Here is a 23,783-nt window from a genome sequence, read left to right as displayed (position 1 = left end):
AGGCGGGCTAGGGGGGCGGGATTGTGTTACAGCGCAGCCGCCGAACACAGAGCCAGCCAGTGTTGTGATCCGGAGGAGGAGATGCCGCCCGTACAGCCCACCCTGTGTGCCTGGATAGGAGGATCGGCATATAGAGGAGATGAGATTTGAGAGGAGGAGACTCAAGCATTCAGCGGCTGCATGGAGGAAAATAGAAAGATCATCTCCTCTATATGCAGCCCCCCTGCCGATCCTCCTATCCAACCTATTTTACTGCCCCCCTCCAATGCTCTCCTCCCCCACCACACTCTCCTGCGCCCCCCACAATTATTTCCACCCCTGTTCTTTCTGCCCCCCCCCCTGCTCTCCAGCTCTCCCCATCCTTCTCTAGCCACCATCCCAGTGCTCTCCACCCCCCAGTGCTCCCCCCCCCATTCGTGCTCTCCCCCCCACCAATGCTCCCCCCATTCCCCCCCAGTGCTCTCCACTCCCCCCAGCGCTCTCCCTCCCCTGCTCTCCACACCCTCAGTGCTCCCCCCCATTCTTTACCCCCCTGCTCTCCACTCCCCCCAGTGCTCTCCTCGCTGTTCTTTCTCCCCCTCCCCCCAGTGCTCTCCACTCCCCCAGTGTTTCCCCCCCTCCGTTCGTGCTCTCCCCCCCCAGTGCTCCCCACCGTTTCCCCTCCAGTGCTCCTCATTCCCTCAGTGCTCCCCCCGTTCTTTCCCCCCATGCTTTCCACTCCCCCCAGTGCTCTCCCCCCCCGTGCTCTCCACTCCCCCCAGTGCTTCCTCCCCCGTTCTTTGCCCCCTCAGTGCTCTCCACTCCCCCAGTGCTTCCCCCCTCCGTTCGTGCCCCCCCCCATGCTCCCCACCGTCCCCCCCAGTGCTCTTCATTCCCCCAGTGCTCCCCCCGTTTTTCCCCCTGTGCTTTCCACCCCCCAGTGCCCCCCCCGTTCTTTGCCCCCCAGTGCTCTCCTCTCCCCCTGTTCTTTCTCCCCCGTGCTCTCCCCCCATGTTCTTTCTCACCCCCCAGTGCTCTCCAGCTCTCCCCATCACTCTCCAGCCCCCACCCCAGTGCTCTCCAGCCCCCCATTCTCCCCACCCCTGTTCTTTCTGGCCCCCTGGTGCTCTCAAGCTCCACCCATCGCTCTCCAGCCCCCCCAGAGCTCTCTACCCCCCCCCCCCCGTGCTCACCCCTCATGTTCTTTTTTGACTCCTCTAGCACTCTCCACTCCCCTCTGCATTTTGCTCCCACCCATGTGCTCTCCAACCCTGCCAGTGCTCTCCACCCCCCATAGTGCTCTCTAGTCCCCCGTGCTTTCCACCCCTGTGCTTTCTGGCCCCCACTGGTGCTCTCAGGCTCTACCCCCTGCTCTTTATACCCCCCAGTACTCTCCAGCCCCCATGCTCTCCACCCCTGTTTTTCTGCCCCCCCCCCCAGTGCTCTTCGCCACCCCACACTCTTAGCCCCCCCAGTGCTCTCAGCCTACTGTGCTCTCCGCCCCTGTTCTTTTTGCCCCCCCAGTGCTCTCCACTCCCCACCCCTGTGATCTCCACCCCCCCTGCTCTTTGCCCCCACCCATGTGTTCTCCAACCCCGCCAGTACTCTCTGCTCCCCCTTCTCTCCAGCTCCCACCCAGTGCTCTCCACTTCCCCAGGACCAGAGGACAGGCTGACTGGGGCCGGAAAATGAGGACGGCTGAAGGTGCAGGTGGCCAGGGACCACTTCATCTCACAGCAAACAGATCCTCTGGAAGGATCACCATCCCCATCCAAAACGAGAACAGACCCTGCCTGCTGCTGGCCATCATGTATATCCTGCTGGCATGCAAGGTACCGTACCGAGCATCAACAACATATCTTCCCACAGACAGGGACTGCAGACTGGGACATGGGGAAAGGGGAGGGGCTGCAATGATGGGCACAGTGAGGCTGCATTGGTGGGCACAGTGAGGCTGCATTGGTGGGCACAGAGAGACTGAATTCATGGGCAGAGTAAAGCTGCATTTGGTGGAGACAGTGAGGCTGCATTGGTGGGGACAGTGAGGCTGCATTTGATGAGGACAGTGAGGCTGCATTTGATGGGCACTGGTGAGGCTGCATTGAGCTCTTGCATCAAGTCTGCAGTCTCTGACCATCTCCTGTATCATGTCTTCAGTGTCTGAGGGAGTCTGGAGAGGAGTCAAGAGTGGGAGCGCCACCAGGGATGGGGGTCATGGGAGAAGTCAGACTTGTGTGGACTGTGGAGAGGAGACTATAGGATAAAACCAGAGCCACTGAGCTGGAGCCGACTGACTGAGCCCTGCACAGTGCACCTGAGAGGAGGTCAGTGACAGCGCCACCAGGCCAATGGGGGGGGGGGGGGGGTCACTGATGTAAGGGGGAGTGAATACGATAATGTAAGGGGCACCGATATAAAGGGTTTCCCCTTATATTAGTAACCCACCCCCCTTACCTTAGTGTATTCTTTCTGCAGAAGGTGGTCCCCCCCCTCCCACGTTCAGAGTTCCTGGGGCCCCCCCTTGATGATTGACCACTTTTAACTGGAATTTGCATATATCTCCCTATGTGATTTCATATCTACATATAATACATTCTTCTGTCATAAAATGACATAAAGCTGTGGGGCTGGTATGAAATTTTTTCCAGGGCTGAATTTTATTTCCAGTCCAGCCCTGCTTGTTACAACCAAAAACGTAAATATATTTTATTAGGATTTTATGTGATAGACCAACACAAAGTGGCACATAATTGTGAAGTGGAAAGAAAATTATAAATGGTTTTCACCATTTTTTACAACTAAATATCTGAAGTTACATAGTTACATAGTAGGTAAGGTTGAAAAAAGATACAAGTCCTTCAAATCCAACCTATGTGTGTGATTATATTTCAGTGTGGCGTGCATTTGTATTCAGCCCCCTTTACTCTGAAACCCCTAATTAAAATCTAGTGGAACCAATTGCATTCAGAAGTCACCTAATTAGTAAATAGAGTCCACCTGTGTGTAATTTAATCTCAGTGTAAATACAGCTGTTCTGTGAAGCCCCTGAAAGTTTGTTAGAGAACCTTAGTAAACAAACAGCATCATGAAGGCCAAGGAACACACCAAACAGGTCAGGGATAAAATAGTAGAGAAGTTTAACCCTTTCATGACTAAGCCTATTGGCATTTGGTGCTTACAAGTTAAAATCCATATTTTTTGCTAGAAAATTACTTGGAACCCCCAAACATTATATATATTTTTTTAGCAGAGACTCTGGAGAATGAAACGGCGATTGTTGCAATATTTTATGTCACACGGTATTTGCGCAGTGGTGATTTAAACGCAACTTTTTGGGAAAAGGGACACTTTCATGAATTAAAAAAAAAAAAAAAAAACAGTAAAATTAGCCCAATTTTTTTGCATAATGTCAAAGATAATGTTACGCCGAGTAAATAGATACCAAACATGTCACACTTTATAATTGCACGCACTCGTGGAATGACGACAAAGCACGGTACCTAAAAATCTCAATAGGCGGCGCTTTAATTTTTTTTTTTTACGGTTACCAGGTTAGCTTTACAGAGGAGGTCTAGTGCTAGAATTATTGCTCTCACTTTGACGATTGCGACGATACCTCACATGTATTATTTGAACATATGCGGACGTGACTTCCGTATGCGGTTTCTTTGCTTCGCGAGCTCGCGGGGACGGCAGGCGCTTTAAAAATAATTTTTTTAAATTTATTTTAAAATGAATAAATAAAAAAAAAATAAAAAATGTGATCACTTTTATTGCTGTCACTCCGGCATAACAGCCGAGCGGCTTTTAGCCACTTCGGTTGTTATGGCTGGATAGCCAATCGCCCGCTGTAAAAAACGGTACCGGGATGATGCCTGCAGGTGCGGTCATCATCCCGGTATACCCCCCAGAAGCCGAGTACGCACATCTGCGTACGCTCGGCGGGAAGGGGTTAAAGCAGGGTTAGGTTATAAAAAAATATCCAAGCTTTGAACATCTCATGGAGCACTGTTCAAGCCATCATAATCCGAAAATGGAAAAAGTATGGCACAACTGCAAACCTAACAAGACATGGTCTTCCACCTAAACTGACAGACTGGGCAAGGAGAGCATTAATCAGAGAAACAGCCAAGAGTCCCATGGTAACTCTGGAGGAGCTGCAGAGATCCACAGCTCAAGTGGGAGAATCTGTCCACAGGACAACTATTAGTTGTGCACTTCACAAATCTGGCCTTTATGGTAGAGTGGCAAGAAGAAAACCATTGTTGAAAGAAAGCCATAAGAAGTCCCGTTTTCACTTTGTGAGAAGCCATGTGGGGGACACAGCAAACATGAGGAAGAAAATGCTCTGGTCAGATGAGACCAAAATTAAAATTTCTGGCCTAAAAGCAAAACGCTATGTGTGGTGGGAAACTAACACTGCACATCACCCTGAACACACCATCCCTAAACCAGTAGATCAGGGATATACAATTAGCGGACCTCCAGCTGTTGCAGAACTACAAGTCCCATGAGGCATAGCGAGACTGTGACAGCCACAAGCATGACACCCAGAGGCAGAGGCATGATGGGACTTGTAGTTCTGCAACAGCTGGAGGTCCACTAATTGCATATCCCTGGTTTAGATTAAAGTATATTAATGTGTTAAAATGGCACAGTCAAAGTCCAGACCTAAATCCAATTGAAAATCTGTGACAAGACTTGAATATTGCTGTTCACAGACGCTCTCCACCCAATCTACTTGAGCTATTTTGCAACGAAGAATGGGCAAAAATTTCACTCTAGATGTGCAAAGCTGCTAGAGACATACCCAAAAAAAGACTTGCAGCTCAAATTGTAGCGAAAGGTAGTTCTACAAATTATTGACTCGGGGAGGCTGAATACAAATGCACGCCACATTTCTCTGATATTTATTTATAAAAAAAATTTGAAAACCATTTATCATTTTCAATCCACTTCACAATTATGTGCCACTTTGTGTTGGTCTATTTCATAAAATCCCAATAAAATACTTTTACATTTTTTGGTTGTAACATGACAGAATGTGGAACATTTCAAGGGATGTGAACACTTTTCCAAGGCACTGTAAGTATGTGTAAAACTGGAAGACTAAAGTTTAGAGCTTTTAAAAGGCAGACCAATTGGACGGGGGAGTAGAGGTACACATATTCTTCCGCTCCTATACTTCAATAACTTTAACCAGTTCCTCCCTTTAAATTTACTGATTCAAGTTGGACTCCAAGCATTTAAAAAAAACACAAAATAATTTAAAATAACATTAAATGTTCATGCAATTAGTGCACATTTCTGAATATGTCTTGACATCAGCCTCCTGTAATGCCCTGTACAACAGCACTTGGGAAGAGTGCCAGAACTAAGCGTTAATCTGATTTTGCTACAGAATAAATTTACTCATAGAGAGCATACTGACAGAAGACGACAGCAAAGCCAGAAGAGTGATTCATCAGTGTGAATCTACTCCTCCACCTGCTCATTTACAAAAAATTAAGACCTCAATATACCGTATTTATCGGCATATAACACGCACTTTTTCCCCTTAAAATCAGGGGGAAATCGCGGGTGCGTGTTATATGCCGATCCTCTGCAATTTCTGAGCAATTTTTGAGCTCTGGGCGGCTTTCAGCCACCTTCGGCCCTTCTCGGCAGCTTTCGGACGTTCTCGGCGGCTTTCGGCCGCCTTCAGCCGCCTTCAGCCCTTCTCGGCGGCCGAAAACCACAGAGAAGGGCCGAGAGCGGGCGAAAGCTGATGAGAATGGCCGAAGGAGGCCGAAAGCCGCTGAGTACGGCCGAAGGTGGCCGAGAACTACCGGGTGCCGCTGAGATACACAGGACATCTCGGCGGCGCCATTTTTAAAAACAAAAGCTGAAATTATCACTGACTGCACAAAGCTGCAATGATAGACAGGCTGCAATGATGGACAGGCTGCATGACAAGGGTGCAATGATGGACAGGCTGCAAATGACACTGACAAGGCTTTAGATGGACACTGATAAGGCTGCATTGATGGGCATTTAAATGTAAGGGTTTTTTTCCTTTAAATTTCCCTCCTAAAAGCTTTTTTCCTTAAAATTCCCTCCTAAACTTGGGCTGCGTGTTATACGCCGATAAATACGGTAATTATCACTGAACCACAAAATAAAAGTTACAGTTCCATGAATGCGATTGGTTGCTATCTTCCCTGCACCATGCACAGACAATCAACAGTTGGGTCTTAAAGCAGAACTAAACTGTATCTGAGCACCTTGTCCTACTGAAGGTTTTATTCCCTTCATGACCTGGGCATTTTTTTAAATTCAGCACTGTGCTACTTTAACTGCCAATTGTGCAAATTAAATTGATATTTTTTTCACACACAAAAAAAAAAAAAAATGATTAAATCCAGTGCCTTTCCTATAGCATGAAAGGTGCAGCGCATAAGCGTGACTACTTGTGAAAGCACCCAACATATTTATGTTCTTCCTATCGGAAAAGGTTTCTATTTCTGGCCTTAAACAAGGTGTAATACTTATGCCACGTACACACGACCGGTTTTCCCGTTGGAATAGGAGTTCTGCTGTGTACACACAGTCACACCAAAGTCCGATCGTTAAGAATGTGGTGATGTACAGCACGTACGACGGGACTAGAAAAGGGAAGTTCAATAGCCAGTAGCCAATAGCTTACATCTCATACTTGCTTCAGAGCATGCGTCGTTTTTGGTCCGTCGGAACAGCATACAGACAAACGGTTTTCCCGATAGGAATCGGTTCCGTCGGAAAGATTTAAAACATGTTCCATTTCTAGGTCTGTCAAATATTTCTTAAAAAAAAAGTCTGATGAGACATACACACGATCGGAATATACAATGAAAAGATTCCGTCTGATTTTTTCTGCCGGACATTCCGCTTGTGTGTACACGGCATTAGTTGTTTTAACTGACAAAGGATCTACAATTCTGTTCGGCCAGTCTTGTAACTCAGATATCTTTCCCACACTGTACAGCTCTTTACAGGGCAACTGTCCAAAAAGCAATCCAGACACAGAGAAGTGACACACAGTTTGGCAGCCGTGTGCAAATCCAAAACAAGCAGAACAAACCACAAGTATTTCAGCATGTTAATCATCTCAAATGTATGTGTTTCTACTATCCTTTTAGCAGCTAGCCTGTGGTTCCTTGTAAAAAAAAAAAAAAAAAAAAAAAAAAAAATTCCACTTTATTTAATTTGATAATATCCCTAAGATAAGTGTTAAAGCAGCTGTACACATGCAACACAGCCAAACTAAAATTATGAGACCGTGGACATTACAATTTTCTTCTAGGATTTCTTCTAGGAAGTGTTTTGACCATGTAATCAAAGTACCCACAAGTGGTACAGTTCTATTGTGTATGAAAGGAATATATAACAAAAGCACTGTATAAAGAACTAAACAGGAGCATGTAAATATTAACATGTGTATCACAGGTACTTATAGATACAGATATCACAGTAATTCTAAAGAGTTCAATGTTGAAATACATTCTGGAAAAAAACAAAGCTGTGCTTCCACAGCTCTTAGTACCAGGCAGACTCTATATTAAGAAGGCTCCATTGGTTCTCCCAGGGGTCTCATACTTGCAGCAGGGGAGAGAGCAAGGATGACCTCAAAACCATGCCATACAGACTGGTATCAATATAACTTGCCCATAGGTCAAATTGCCCATAAGTCCTCTAGCTACAGGGTAACTACATTTATTATTTTAGAGAACGCAAGGCACTTTTCCCCCTATTTTTTCTAAACTTTAATGGAACGGCTCAGATTTTTCTTTAAAAGTGCAACAGGTACACAAGCCCTCTGAAATCAGAGGGCCTTGCCCAGAATCCCCTGGGGAATTAGGCTCCAGACAGGGACAAGGGTACTTAAAACATGGTCCATCTGGCCGAAACCAGACAGACCCCTTACTTTGGAAGGTCTGCCGAAACAGACCCACCCAAGTACTAAGAACTAAGCCAGAAGGCCATGTCCACCCCCTTCCCAGACTTTCAGGACAGGCCCGAGGACCTATGACCCTACTCATCACACACAGTGCACAGTGACAACATAAAAACGTGACACACAACAAAGGAAATAAATTAAATAAAGTGGGGGAGGAATAGGTGGAGAGGAACAGTGAAAAGGTGGCCATTGTGTAAAGCAACGACCAGGCCCTCCGGGCAGGAATAAAAAATTCCTCTGGTCCCAGCCAAAAGGCTCGGCCCAAGAGGCAGGTGCTAAAAAAAGTGTGCTATTGGTGCAGTGACCATGGTGTCCAAAATCAAAGTGACCCTCACTCACAGTGACTTTTAGGCACCCCTGGACTGCCCCTCCAGGGGCACATACTCCAAAGGCTTTCAAGACCAAGAGCTCCGACCACAGCAGCCCCCACCCCAGGCAGGAAGGCATGGAGTTCAGGTAGCCCGGGGAGAGCCTGCCCACCTACAAGCTCAACCCCGCTCCCATCACTCCTACCTAATTACATTCGGGAAGTACTAACCGCTCCTCCCCCTCAGCTAGAGAGCAGGCGGTTCCCTCCCTCCCGAAAGACTGTCCAGGGCTAGAACTACCCCAATCTAGACCAGAAGGCCAGGTACTCGACCCTCTGGGTCCGACCAATAGCAGCACCCATCCTCACCAGGGACACCCTTCCGAATGGTTTGGACTAGAACATGCCCCGCCTCCAGTTTCCGTCGGGCAGCATGGCGTGAACCCTGCCGAAACTGTCATTCCAGGTGCAAATTACACTATTGGAAGCACTAGCCCTCCCCTCTCTATAGGGGTGGCACAGTGCCCCCTTTGGCAACTGATAAGAACAGATACTACACTTGATCTTAGCCAAAAGGCCGAGAAGCGATTGCCATGCCTAAAAGCAGGAGGTCTCACAGAAACCTACAAAGGTGTTTGGAAAAATGCATGACATGTTGAAAAACCATTGTATGTCATTGAGGGGATCTGCCCAGCTCTCCACTGAAGTGTGAGGTGTCCCCAGTAGAGTCAACATTTTCGGATACAAACAAGAACTATAAATGGCTAACTAAAGAGTAATAGACTTACATGTCTTTTGTTGCCCCCTCGAAGGAAGGAAATGGGAACACCATGCTTTGACTCGGAATCGCTTTGATCTTCATAGCTTTCAAATTCACTAGAACTCCACTCATAATCCAAAGAGCTGGTTCTGCCTTCTTCACCATTTTCCACATCATCATAAATCATTTCCTCAGGATCTAAGACAAGAAGATACTGGGTTAGACCTAGGATTTTTTTTTTGTTACTTTAAAGCGAATCTTCCCCCCCCCCCATAAAAGAAAGTGCCTCCCTATCCACCCCTCCCCCACTCAGCTACCAATATAGCATCTTTTTTTTGTTTATACTTTTTTCATGACAAGGGTTCAGTCCAGCCTTCAACACATGTCATTCACCTAGTCAAATGGCATGTATTATGTCTGCTTTGCCTCTTGGGATATGTATGGCCTGTATTATTCAGAGGAGGGGGGTGGGCCTAGCGGCGTGTCATTGGGTGGCTTGCTGGCTAAACCCAGAAGAGCTGGCAAGATTCCTGCTGAGAAGAGGATCTCAGCAGGACAACGCTGGATCCGCTGGATGGGCAAGTATCCAAATTGTGGAAAAAAACAGCAAAAAGGTAAGCAGGTGTAAAAAAATAAGCTGAATTCTCTGCATTAAGGTAAAAAAAAAAAAAAAAAAAAAAAAAAAAAACTTTCACGATCAGCCCTAGCCCCCCTAAATATTTACCTGAGTCTTATGTTGATCGAGAGATGCTCTCTCTCTCAGGACTCTGTGGCAAGAGCAGGAGCCTTGGCTTCTACAGCTATCAAATAAAATCTTGTCTATAGATGCACACAGCCTGGCTTAGGATCGAGCCTATGAGCGCCCCTATAGCAAACAGCTCGGAAGGGAGGAGGGGTCGAGAGGGTCGGCGAGGGCCACAGAAGAGGAGGTTTATGGCCACTCTGTGCAATACCGCTTCACAGAGCAGGTACATATAACAGGTTTATAATTTTAGGAAAAAACCTATAACGTATCATTTTAGAAAAAAGGATGGGTTTCTGTAGAGTACCTGTTGCAGAGTCTGAATTTTCTCTAGGAACATCATCATAAATAACTTCATCAGGATCTAAAGAGAAAACAATATACAACCCATATTAGTAAATAAAAAAGAAAAAAAATGTCAGTTTATATATTGTTGAATATCATGTAAAGGTTACAGGCATGACATGTTAGCAGGTTAAGAGCCCATTCACACAGGGGCAACACGACTTGTAGGCGACTTGATCAGGCTACTTGGACACGACTTGACAGCGGCGACTTGGGACGACTTCAAAACGACTTGTGATGACTTCAAGCGCGACTTGGGACGACTTACAAGTCGCCCCAGGCCAGGCGACTTTTGCCGCGGCCAAGCAGAGAATGAGCTCAAGGGGAAACTCCACGGCAAATTTCTGAAAAAAATTTGGCGTGGGTTCCCCCTCCGAGAGCATACCAGGCCCTTAGGTCTGGTATGGATTCCAAGGGGAACCCCCTACGCCGAAAAAACGGCGTGGGGGTCCCCCCCAGATCCACACCAGACCCTTATCCGAGCACGCTACCCGGCCGGCCAGGAAAGGGGGTGGGGACGAGCGGGCGGCCCCCCCCCTCCTGAGCCGTACCAGGCCGCGTGCCCTCAACATGGGGGGGGTGCCTTGGGGGAGGGGGGCGTGCGGCCCCCCACCCCAAAGCACCTTGTCCCCATGTTGATGAGGACAAGGGCCTCTTCCCGACAACCCTGGCCGTTGGTTGTCGGGGTCTGCGGGCGGGGGGCTTATCGGAATCCGGGAGCCCCCTTTAATAAGGGGGCCCCCGGATACCGGCCCCCCACCCTATGTGAATGAGTATGGGGTACAATGTACCCCTACCCATTCACCTGTGAAATAAAGTACAATAAAACACACAACACAGAGAAAAAGTATTTTATTGCACAGCCGGGGGTCTTCCGTCTTCGGGGGTCTTCTCGCCGGACTCCTCCGCTATGTGTGTGTAGCTCTTTTGCCAGCGGAGGAGTCCGGCTTTCTTCCTCCCCGCCGCCGGCCTCTTCTCCCGACTTCGGGGGTCTTGTCCCCCTCTTCGGTTCTTCTGCCGGGCCACCGCGCCTGGTCCGGTGGCCCGGTCTTCTGTCGCCGTCTTCCGTTCTTCTGTCGCCGCCTTCGGTTCTTCTGCCGGGCCACCGCGCCTTCTTATAGCTCTTTTACAGGCGGTGGCCCGGTCTTCCGTCGCCGCCGCCGCCGCCTTCCGTTCTTCTCCTTCTTCTTCTCCTGGAGATGTTGACTCGACGAGCTCTCCGGCCGGAATGCCAGGGACGCGCTCCGCTGCCTCTTATATAGGGACAATGGGGCGGTGTCACATGGGTTGATGTCACATGGGTTGGTCACATGGGTTGATGTCACATGGTAAGGGGGCGGGGTCACCATGTGACATCAACCCATGTGACCAACCCATGTGACATCAACCCATGTGACACCGCCCCATTGTCCCTATATAAGAGGCAGCGGAGCGCGTCCCTGGCATTCCGGCCGGAGAGCTCGTCGAGTCAACATCTCCAGGAGAAGAAGAAGGAGAAGAACGGAAGGCGGCGGCGGCGGCGACGGAAGACCGGGCCACCGCCTGTAAAAGAGCTATAAGAAGGCGCGGTGGCCCGGCAGAAGAACCGAAGGCGGCGACAGAAGAACGGAAGACGGCGACAGAAGACCGGGCCACCGGACCAGGCGCGGTGGCCCGGCAGAAGAACCGAAGAGGGGGACAAGACCCCCGAAGTCGGGAGAAGAGGCCGGCGGCGGGGAGGAAGAAAGCCGGACTCCTCCGCTGGCAAAAGAGCTACACACACATAGCGGAGGAGTCCGGCGAGAAGACCCCCGAAGACGGAAGACCCCCGGCTGTGCAATAAAATACTTTTTCTCTGTGTTGTGTGTTTTATTGTACTTTATTTCACAGGTGAATGGGTAGGGGTACATTGTACCCCATACTCATTCACATAGGGTGGGGGGCCGGTATCCGGGGGCCCCCTTATTAAAGGGGGCTCCCGGATTCCGATAAGCCCCCCGCCCGCAGACCCCGACAACCAACGGCCAGGGTTGTCGGGAAGAGGCCCTTGTCCTCATCAACATGGGGACAAGGTGCTTTGGGGTGGGGGGGCCGCACGCCCCCCCTCCCCCAAGGCACCCCCCCATGTTGAGGGCACGCGGCCTGGTACGGCTCAGGAGGGGGGGGGCCGCCCGCTCGTCCCCACCCCCTTTCCTGGCCGGCCGGGTAGCGTGCTCGGATAAGGGTCTGGTGTGGATCTGGGGGGGACCCCCACGCCGTTTTTTCGGCGTAGGGGGTTCCCCTTGGAATCCATACCAGACCTAAGGGCCTGGTATGCTCTCGGAGGGGGAACCCACGCCGAATTTTTTTCAGAAATTTGCCGTGGAGTTCCCTCTTGAGAGCTGATAATTCTGTCAAAGTCGCCTCCGTATAGACAGAGATCCGACTTGGAGGCGACCTCCATTGAAATCAATGGGTACCGGTCGCCTACAAGTCGGATAGAAGTAGTACAGGAACCTTTTTTGAAGTCGGAGCGACTTCAGTAGTGTGCATTAACACGGCTCTCATTCACTTACATTGATTTTTAAATGTTGTCCGACCTGAGGCGACCTGAGGCGACTAGGGGCGACCTGAAGTCGGATCAGGAGTTGCCCCTGTGTGAATGGGCTCTAATAGTAGTGTTTTTGGAACATCTATGTGATAGACCAACACAAAGCGCAACATAATTGTGAAGTGGAAGTAAAATGATAAATGGTTTTCAATTTTTTTTCAAATATCTGAAAAAAAGTGTGTCGTGCATTTTGTATTCAGCCCCCTCAAATCAATACTTTGTAGAACCACCTTTTGATGCAATTACAGCTGCATGTCTTTTTGGGTAAGTCTCTATCAACTTTGCACATCTAGAGAGTTATTGTTTGCCCATTCTTCTTTGTAAAATAGCTCAAGCTCTGTCAGAGTGGATGGAGAGCGCCTGTGAACAGCGATTTTCAAGTCTTGCTACATATGCTCAATTGGATTTAGGTCTGTACTTTGACTGGGCCATTCTAAGACATGAATATGGTTTGCTGTAAACCATACAATTGTAGCTCTGTCTGTATGTTTAGGGTCGTTGTCCTGCTGGGAGGTGAACCTCTGCCCCAGTCTCAAGTCTTTGCAGACTCTAACAGGTTTTCTTCTAAGATTACCCTGTATTTTGCTCCCTCCATCTGCCCATCAATTCTGACCAGCTTCCGTGTCCCTGCTGAAGAAAAGCATCCCCACAAGATGATGCTGCCACCACCGTGTTTCACGGTGGGGATGGTGTGTTCAGGGTGATGTGCAGTGTTAGTTTATCACCACACAAAGCATTTTGCTTTTAGACCAAAACATTTCATTTTGGTCTCATTTGACCAGAGCACCTTCTTCCACATGTTTGCTGTGTCCCCCACATGGCTTCTCGCAAACTGCAAACAGGACTTCTTATGGTTTTATTTCAACAATATATATTTGGAAAAGAAGTATGGACTTTATAATCACCAATAGTAAAAATAAAAAGTTATTAGTAACAATTCACCTATAATATAAAAAAGACATATAAAAACATAACTGCAGCATCCTACAGTTTGGCATTGATATCTCCAACTCTAGCCACTGAATCAGGGTCAAGGAATCTGGCGACCCTGATAATAATCAGCACGGCTGGAATCATTTGTAATAATGGATAAGCTCTACATGTTTCACGATGATAATATCCAGCATGGCTGGAATAATTTTTTGGAATAATGGATAAGCTCTACATGTTTCACAATGTGTGCTCCTACAGGAGGTTAGTTACATTATTTTCTATACCCAGGGACATTGGGTATAGCACAAATAGTAGCTTCTCAGCATAAATAATAAAAGAGGGGCTTATTTAATGACTGGCAATAGGACCATCAACTTGAAAAGGAATCTCACTTGGTAGTATAAACTTGTATAATTCAGTATAGGAATACTGATTGGTGAACAATTGGTCAAAGACCAGTCATCTGTATCATAGTTGTAACCGATCACCAATTATTTTTTTCCATGTATGTCATAACAGATCCAATAGACAAGTTCTCAACTAAGCAGTCTTAGACATGTCATAGGCGTGCTGAGCACAGCCGTAGGAGCACGGTGGACACACCTTGTCGCTGATGTCTCCACCATGCTCTTACGGCCAGGCTCAGCACGTCTGTGACATGTCTAAGACTGCTTAGTTGAGAACTTGTCTATTGGATCTGTTTTGGCACACATGTGGAAAAAAAATGTTGGTGATCACTAACAACTATGATACAGATGACTGGTCTTTGATTGGCAAATCGTTCACAATCAGTATTCCTATATTAAAAATTATACAAGTTTATACTACCAAGTGAGATGCCTTTCCAAGTTGATGGTCCTATTGACAGTCGTTAAATAAGCCCCTCTTATTATTTACGCTAAGAAGCTACTCTTTGTACTATATCCAATGTCCTTGGGTATAGAAAAGAATGTAAATATTTCCTGAAGAAGTGCCCATCGTGAAACATGTAGAGCTTATCCATTATTACAAATGATTCCAGCCGTGCTGATTATTATCAGGGTCGCCAGATTCCTTGACCCCTAATTCAGTGGGAAGAGTTGGAGATATCAATGCCAAACTGTAGGATGCTGCAGTTATGTTTTTATATGTATTTTTATATTATTATATGTGACTTTTTACTAATAAAAACTTTTTAGTTTTACTGTTAATGCCTATAAAGTCCATATTTCTTTTACAAATACATATTTTCAATATTAGGATGTGGCACCCGTGTGTGTATACACCCACAGTGCCATCCTGTGTATGTGTATTTTTCTAAATAGCTTTCTTTCAACAATAGCTTTCTTCCTGCCCCTCTTTCATAAAGGTCAGATTTGTGGAGTGCATGACTAAGGCCTCATACACATGGTTCGATTGTTGTACGACCGAGCATCTGATTTTTGTCAAGAGCGTGCGTGCAGGATTTTGTCTAGCATACTAACTCTCCGCAAATTGTCGTTTGACAAACACGAACGTAGTGACGTACTATGAGAGTATAAAAAGGAAGTTCATTTCTCAAGCGCCACCCTTTGGGCCCCTTCTGCTAATTTCATGTTACTAGAAGTTTGGTGAACGTTGATTCACAATTTTCAGATCGCACAAAATGCCTTTTAAAATATGTTTGGCATAACTACATCAATATCACCAGTAAAGCAGCTTCATTATTATCCCATTAAAGAAGATGAGAATGAGAGCTGCATTTCGACATTTCATCAATTGCCATATTACAAATGTTAATTCTTGATTACTAATAGTGGTTTACAAGACCAAACTCTTTCCAGTTGTTCCTTGATTCAGACCATGTATATTTGTACTTTCGACTTGTGTGACGATTTCTGTACTGACCATCGGAAAATCAGATGTTGAGTTCACATCTGACAAAAATTTTATAGCCTGCACATCCAGCTTTTGTCTGCCAAAAAAGTCAAATCAGCTGTCCAAAGCACCGTTCTAACGATCCGAAATCCCCAGACAGCTCGTCTTACAAATTTTCCCTTCTGATTTTCGTATTGTGTGTACAAGGCCTGAGAGTTGTCCTGTGGACATATTCTCCCACCTGAGCTGTGGATCTCTGCATGTAACCATGGGCCTCCTGGCTGCTTCTCTGAGTAATGCTCTCCTTGCCCGGCCTGTTAGTTTAGGTCTTGGTAGGTTTGCAGCTGTGCCATACTCTTTCCATTTTGGATGATGGATTAAACAGTGCTCTGTGGCATTCGAACAAATGACAGGTTGTCCACGTCCTTTTCACTGCAGAGGGGTACACGTCAGGGCTGTCCTTTATCCCTGGCCCTATTTGCACTTGCTCTTGAGCCACTGGCAATTTTGATTAGGAAATCTGACAAGGTTAAAGGACTGAGGATAGGATCCTTGGGAGGAAAAAATTTCTCTATACGCAGATGACACGTTATTGTACCTGCAAGATGCAGACGAATCACTGACAGCGGCACTGGAGATATTTGACACGTTCGGGAGGTTTTCGGGAATACGTATCAACTGGTCCAAATCAAATATCTTCCCCTTAGACCTACAAGCCCGTGACCCTGACGTGCCGATACCTCTTCTATGGGTGGACCAGTTTAGGTACTTGGGCGTCCATGTTCGGAGGGAGCTGTCAAGCTTTATAGACCTAAATTTGTCGCCGGTCCTGTCTCAACTTCGGACCAGGTGCGCCTCTTGGGCCTCCCTTCCCCTTAATCTTATGGGCCATATAAATCTCCTAAAAATGCTGTTTCTCCCCAAATTCATTTATGTTTTTCGTAACAGACCTACCTGGATACCCAACTCCTTCTTTGTGGAGCTTGATAAATGTGTGGGCTCCTTCATTTGGGGGGGGAGCGACCCCTAGACTGGCTAGATCGACTTTGACTCTTCCTGTTCGAACCTACTACTGGGCGGCTGTGCTGGTCACAGTCCGGTGGTGGTATTTCCTCTCTAGTAGTAACGCCGCGGTATTTCTAGAAGCAGCAGTTTTCAGATCACTCCGAGAACTGGGTAACCTGGTTTATAGGGGCAAAGGGCGTACAATAACCTCCCACAACCAACCAGGGTGACCCTCCGGGTCTGGTCGATGGCTAGGCGGGGACTTCTTCACTCAGGGAATTGGTCCCCCTTCTGTGCCCTGTGGGGGAACCCTAACCTTCCACATCTCAGGACAGTCCCAGACCCAAAATTTGGGCCAGGTATGGTATCAAGACGCTCAGGGACATTATTTCAGCGGGAGCCATACTGCCATTCCCTTCTCTCTGATCTAAATACCAACTACCGGGATGGATGTACTTCAGATACCTCCAGCTACGTCACGCCGTTAGGTCCCAATTCCAGACGCCCCCCAGACTATGGACCCTATTGAGGAATTATTGGCCCAAGAGAAACTGCAAAAGCCCCTATCTGCTTTTTATCTAGACCTGCTGAGAAAGGATACCACCAAAATAGATAGACTCTGGGATCAATGGAAGGTAGATCTACCAGAATTAGATGATTGGGGTGACTGCTTGGGTAATAGTACCTCCCTGCTAATATCAACCAAAGAGAGATTGATAGAGGTCAAATTCTTACATAGGGTCTATTATACCCCCTAGAGACTTCACAAAGTGTACCCCCAGAGATCGCAGGAATGTACTCGGTGCCAGAGCGGCGTAGGTTCATACTTCCACATGTTCTGGAGCTGTCTCAAGATTGCCAGATTCTGGGCCGAGGTAGTAGACTCTGTCAAGGGGAGCCTTCAACTGAATCTCCCTGTCTCCCGGAGCTGGTGCTTCTAGGTATTCAGGATGATGAGCAGAGGCCTAGATATACTAAACTGCTTGTGACCTATCTTTTCTTCTATGCGAAGAGGGAAATTGTGCTGAGATGGAAAGATCCCTCCCCTCCCATGGTGAGATCCTGGGAGAGGTCAATCAATGCTGTGCTTCCACTATACAAATTGACGTACATAAATAGGAACTGCCCGCAAAAGTTTAATAAAATTTGGCAGCCATGGACGGCGTAGGTGAACGAAGGATCTGGACATGTGGGGCTGTAGTTTAGACACCAGTTCTTGACGTGGGAGGTTAGAATGTACCCTGTGATATGAATATGGGATGTTGCATACTTAACATATTGCAGATCTCTTGTATACAAATCCACTTGTACTGTAACTCTATGATTTGGTCCATGTTGGACAAATGTTGTATCATGCTTTGGTTTATGCTTCAATAAAGGAACATTCTTGAAGTTAAAAAAAAAAACAGTGCTCTGTGAGATGTTCAAAGCTTGGGATATTTTTTTTACAACCTAAACTTGGGCTTCACAGAACAGCTGTATTTATACTAGAGGTTAAATTACACTCAGATGGACTCCATTTACTAATTAGGTGACTTCTGAAGGCAATTGGTTGCACTATATTTTAGTTAGGGGACACACACTTTTCAGATATTTGTAAAAAAAATGAAAATCATTTATCATTTTCTTTCTACTTTACAATTATGTGCCACTTTGTGTTGGTCTATCACCTAAAAACCCAATAAAATACATTTACGTTTTTGGTTGTAACATGAAAAAATGTGGAAAATGTCAAGGGGTATGAATACTTTTTTCAAGGCACTGTACAATCTGACAGAAAGAGAATGTACTACCGCAGTGCTCCACAGCACCATGGTAGTTCATTGAAAACTACAAGCCGACAGCCTCAAAGGCTGCCGGATCTTGTCGTTTTCCATTCACAGGACACTGCGAATGAGTGACGAGGCTAGTGATGGCTGGTGGGGGTGAAGATCCCCGCTAGCTGTCAGATTGGGGAATCTGGGAGGTGTGGGGGCCGGGTTCAATCATAACATGACTATGGGTGTAACATGTGACATGTTACGAAAGGCAAACTTATCCTTAACTGAATACAAGGAGAAAGTGAAAGAAATTCTCTAATTGTCAGTTGTCACCAGAACTGAAATGGAAGGGAAACCTTCTAATGGAGGCACCAAGGGTCTATTCACACATTGCAGTAACTAGCATCACATTGCCCCCTCATTGTGCCTCACTACTGTTGAAACTTACGGCTGCCATCAAACCAAACCACTCTGGTTTAGTGTGCAGCGTGAAAGGGCCCCAATTCTAGTGACCCTGGTGATTGCAAGGAGTTCCCTCACTTTGGAGGGGTTTTCCCTCACCTCCTGTTGTGGCTATGGAACCATCAGATACAGATGGCAAAAAAATACAAAACCTGACAGAGGTTGAAACCCTTCCTCACTGTATCCAAAATTAATAAAAAAAAGTTTTGCATTCAGTACTACTTTAACCTACCAGCATGGGTTTGGAGTACAGAAACAGTCTAAGGCGGCCCATAGATGAGTCAGTTTTTTCATTAAACCAGCAGGCTGAATGAAAAAAATGGCTCTATTTACCCATCCACACACTCAATGTGGTTGGGGGGAAATCCTCCCTGCTGGGCTATTGTATTCCTAAGCCTCGTACACACAATGCAATTATTGGCCAAACGAGCGCCTGATTTTTGTCTTAAGGGCTTGTACCAGGAACTTGTCTTGCATACAAATGGCACACAATTGTCGAGCAACAAACACGAATGTAGTGACGTACTACAAGGGATTTCAGCTCTTGAGCGCCACCCTTTGGGACCCTTTCTGCAAATTTTCGTGTTTGGTGAGCAATGATTCCGAGCATGCATGTTTGTACTTTCAAATTTTGTGTGATTGATTTGTGTACTGACCTTCACAAAATCTGACAACAGACCATTGTCTGCCAAAAATTTACTAGCCTGCCATCCAACATTTGTTGGCTGAAAATTGGACACCGATTGTCAAAAGGAGCGTACCAACAGTCAGATTTTAGGACAACAGTCTGTCAACAATTCCCTGCCATCAATCTGATCGTGTGTATGAGGCTTTACAGTGGGGAGACTTTCCCACCATCAGAATACACCGATCAGCATTTCAGGCTATAGCCTGCATCGCTAATTGAAAGGGAAAAGCCAGCTAATGCTTTTTAAAAGCAGTTACAGCAAATAGTTGCGTTCCTTTCGGGAAAAAAGGTTTCACATAAATAAATTAAAAATGACCATTGTAATTATATATTCAGCTGAACTCGTAAAATGTAATTCCCGCATGTCAGTTTCCTGCACAGATGTCTTTTGAAATCGCACCTGAAATCTTCAATAGTACTGAAACTACTTTTGGGAATTGGTTGCCTGCAATGGAACCGTCCGAATGGGTGCGATGCCGACTTTTCAGCACCGCACCCATTAGGGTGGTTCCATTGCAGGCAACAGCCGATTTGGCATCAACGTGAACCAGGGCTCCATGAGTTGTGCTGTGGGTAGAGGGAACACTCTAGGTTGCCTTCTTTGACAGTGGAATAGACTTGGTTGGAACTCAACCCAGCTCCACTGAAATATGAAAGCCATTTTCAGTGAAGATGCTTTTTTGATTCATTTAAACAAAAAAATAAAAATCAGTGAAATGAAATGTGCATTAATGTGTAAAATAATGTTGTAGGCGAATGAACAGAAAGATTAGTTGATAAAAAAAGTTAAACAATCAAACACAAAAACGCATTAAAAATATTTACTTTCCATCCATTCTGTATTTGCTGGATCTGAAACCCACTTGGCCAACACATCCTCTTCTTTTGATGCCTGAAAGTCCTCACTTTAAAGATAATTAAAAAAGATTGTAAAAGCATTTAATTACATGATATTCACAAAAGGATAGAATATGGCTAAGTTCATGTTTTTTTCTCTCCAAATTCCAGCTATCCTATGTACCAATATACCATTAATGTACCTCTGTTGAAGAAATGTCAAACCTCTCTTTATTCTAGAGTAGACTTCAGCTTCCAGTTTCTCCTATAGAAAACTCCTCCATGACTTTTTGGTATACATCCTTTGGGACTGGAAATCTGTTCATGGACTAAGGAAGTAGTTCAGCAGGTCATGAACACATACTCTGCATCTGCCTTCCCCCTGCATCACATTGCTTCCACCCACCTCTGTACTTAAATGTAATCAATGTCAGTGAGCACCATTTTCGCTAAATACAGAGCTAGCGTCTTCCTCCGCTGTTCGATTGTTTTTTACCTTCACTTATACAATTATGCACAAATGAAATAAATAAGAATTAACTTTTCATATGATTGGATAGTTAAAATGATTCTTTACTTTTTTGTGTGAAGATTTTCAACCCAGAGTAAACTAGCTTCAACGTGCACATTGAATACTTGTACGCAGCAGCCCCCTTAGGCCACCCCCCCCCCCCTTGCTTAGTGGAGCCCCCTTTCGATCCAGCGATGTCCACGAGAGCTTTGCCTCTCCGGGGACTTTCACTCCTTAATGGCTTTTGCCAGGAGCCTTGGCTCCTGTCACTGTCAATCAGAGCCAGAAAACCAATCAAGACATGGGGGGACGGGCCAAGCTGCGGCGCCATGTGTGAATGGACACACAGAGCCGTAGCTCGGGAGCGCGCCTCCATGGGTGCCCCGACTGCAAACAGCACCGACAAAAGGGAGGAGCTAGGAGCACTGGCTTGGGACCCGACCTTGGGGGGTACCTGGTTTTGACAGGTACCCGCTCTCACTTCCAGGTAAGATCACCATACAAAAATCGATGTAAGTTCCGGCCCCTCCTCCTCCCCCCTTTTCTAAATGGTCTCGCCGTCTTCTGGGACCTCTGGGACACACACATTTAGAAAGTGCAGAGCGACTCGTGCATGCAAAGTAGGAAACAGGCTGTGAAGTCGCAAGGTTTCACTTTCTGTTTCCCTTACTTCAATTAAGCTTTGACAAAAAATCCTGGAAGCTGATTGGTTTCTATGCAGAGCTGCACTCTCTAGTTTCAGTAAATCCCAGTGTGTTTTATATAGTATTATTAAAGAAAGTTTTTTTTTTTTTGTGTGTGTTAGTGTTTTAGGTAGGATAAAAAAGCTAAATTGCAATTGCTTTAGGGCCCTTACTATAGGTAAAAACAACAAATAATGTACATGTTTATGGTATAGCCACATGGTGAGTCATGGTAATGGCAAGAACTATACAGATACATAAAAAATATATATATATTAGTACTATTTTTGGCCAAATTCTTAAAAAAAAATATTTAAAAAATCAGTAGAAATCCATTACTATTTATCACTAAATGAAGGTGCAATTTATCCTGAAAAACATGGTAAAGTCACCTGGATACACTAAGTAGTTGCAATGATATGTGCAGTTTAACAAATGCATGCCTAAGTTGCAGATCTGAGATAAGGAATTAAGATTTGTTTTAACCTTTGTCAGGGGTAAATGAAAAAAAAAATATTTGGTCCAATATAATAGGATGAAATTATAGCCATGTGTAGATCTTACTGGGGCATAGGTACCTGTATTACTGGAACCATATAAGTACTAGCAATTACACTATATTACTAAACGTATTGGGACGCCTCTCTTTACACACACAATTTAATGCCATCCCACTCTTAGTCTGTAGGGTTTGATATTGAGTTGGCTTACCCTTTTCAGCTATAACAGCTTCAACTCTACTGAGAAGGCTGTCCACAAGGTTTAGGAGTGTGTCTATGAGAATGTTTGACCATTCTTCCAGAAGAGCATTTGTAAGGTCAGGCACTGATGTGAATGAGAAGGCATGGCTCACAGTCTCTGCTCTAATTCATCCCAAAGGTGTTCTATAGGGTTGAGGTCAGGACTCAACACAATGTGCAGGCCAGTCAAGTTCCTCAAACCCATGCTCGCTCTTTCATGTGTTTATGAACCTTGCTTTGTTTACTGGTCCAAATCATTTGGTGGAGGGGGGATTATGGTGTGAGGCTGTTTTTCAGGGGTTAGACTTGGCCCCTTAGTTCCAGTGAAGGGAACTCTTAAGGGCTCAGCATACCAAGACATTTTGGACAATTTCTTGCTGACAACTTTGTGGGAATAGTTTGGGAATGGCCCCTTCCTGTTCCAACATGACTGAGCACCAGTGCACAAAGCAAGGTCCATAAAGACATGGATGAGTGAGTCTGGGGTGGAGGAACTGGGAGGGCCAACTCAATATTGAATTCTATGGTCTAATGCTGACTGGCGCTTTTCGGCCACTAGCAGGCGCTACGGCAAGGGTGGCCATTGATTTCAATAGCAGGGGCAGTGGAGGAGTGCCATATACACCGCTCTCGCACCGCCGAAAGATGCTGCTTGCAGGACTTTTTCTAACATCCTGCAAGCGCACCGCTCCAGTGTGAAAGCACTCGGGCTCTCACACTGGGGCTGCAGGGGAGGTATTTTACAGGCGCTATTTTTGGACCTTTAGCACCTGAAAAATGCCTCAGTGTGAAAGTAGCCAGGGTACAATGGATATATATGAATTGACTATGAAATAGCTAATATATAAGCTACTAATCTCGAATCGTTGTTTACCTTGAATAGTGGTTGTCAGCCAGAACCTGGAAGTGAGGATTGGGCACCTCCTCTTGAATCCCTGCAAAGGGGAAATTATGTTAATTTATCGGTTTTCATTATCATTACTCACTTTCCCTGTACTGCTCTGCACATACATACTTAATATTAATACTCACTGGTTTCTATTTAATATGTTGTCTAGTAACAGATTTTAGATGACAGTAAAAGTAAAGTGCTAGAAAGTAGGGTAGGTATATATTCAGCCAAAAGGATTATCACATAGTTTATACTAACAATGAGCTCACATAAGATTTACATTTGATGAAGCTGTGTAACATTTTCTAATACCAGCACAACAAGGAACAGCTTCAGTATCAGCAAATATCCTAACAACATTCCACAACATGTATAATCCAGATCATCAATTTAAAAAAATGGATTATGACAGCCATGTCTTGCACTGGAATAGCTAGACGTAGCGTGAGTAGAACTAAATACAATATACATTCTCATAGGAATCATTATTGTATGAAGTACATCTAAACCCTAAATGAAAGCAGAACTTTATTGTGAACCATTCAAAAAATAGATTGAATTTTATGAATGGCTAATGGGAAGATGGCACATAAACAACATTCCATGTATGAGAAAGCAGCACTCGTATCCACAGTGGGTCAGAAGCATAGTCAGAGCTATACTTTTTTGGCATGAATAAAAGTATACATTTTAAAGAAATAGCAGCGATCCTAGATGTATATGGATGTGGCTACATACTTTATCAGAGGTAACTTTTTT

The 23,783-nt window shown here is 45.7% G+C and overlaps 1 protein-coding gene and 1 pseudogene across 1 annotated transcript in view; both read right to left on the bottom strand.

The window, feature by feature from the left end:
• ARHGEF10 (Rho guanine nucleotide exchange factor 10) overlaps positions 1-23,783 on the bottom strand; it is a 269,684-nt gene that overhangs the window by 149,876 nt on the left and 96,025 nt on the right. Inside the window, exons 5-8 of the mRNA XM_077487769.1 lie at positions 23,007-23,067; positions 20,187-20,266; positions 10,071-10,127; positions 9,050-9,219 (exon numbers count right to left, since the gene is read on the bottom strand). Coding sequence (XP_077343895.1) covers positions 9,050-9,219; positions 10,071-10,127; positions 20,187-20,266; positions 23,007-23,067 — 368 coding nt within the window. The remainder of the gene's footprint in view (positions 1-9,049; positions 9,220-10,070; positions 10,128-20,186; positions 20,267-23,006; positions 23,068-23,783) is intronic.
• LOC143990591 (U2 spliceosomal RNA) lies at positions 8,713-8,850 on the bottom strand (annotated as a pseudogene).

The sequence above is a fragment of the Lithobates pipiens genome, unplaced genomic scaffold (genome assembly GCF_037356315.1).
Source record: "Lithobates pipiens isolate NorthernLeopardFrog02 unplaced genomic scaffold, aLitPip1_a1.2 Scaffold_18, whole genome shotgun sequence".
Lineage (NCBI taxonomy): Eukaryota > Metazoa > Chordata > Amphibia > Anura > Ranidae > Lithobates > Lithobates pipiens.
The sequence above is the reverse complement of the archived record's forward strand: the minus strand, read 5'-3'. Positions and strand labels throughout refer to the sequence as shown.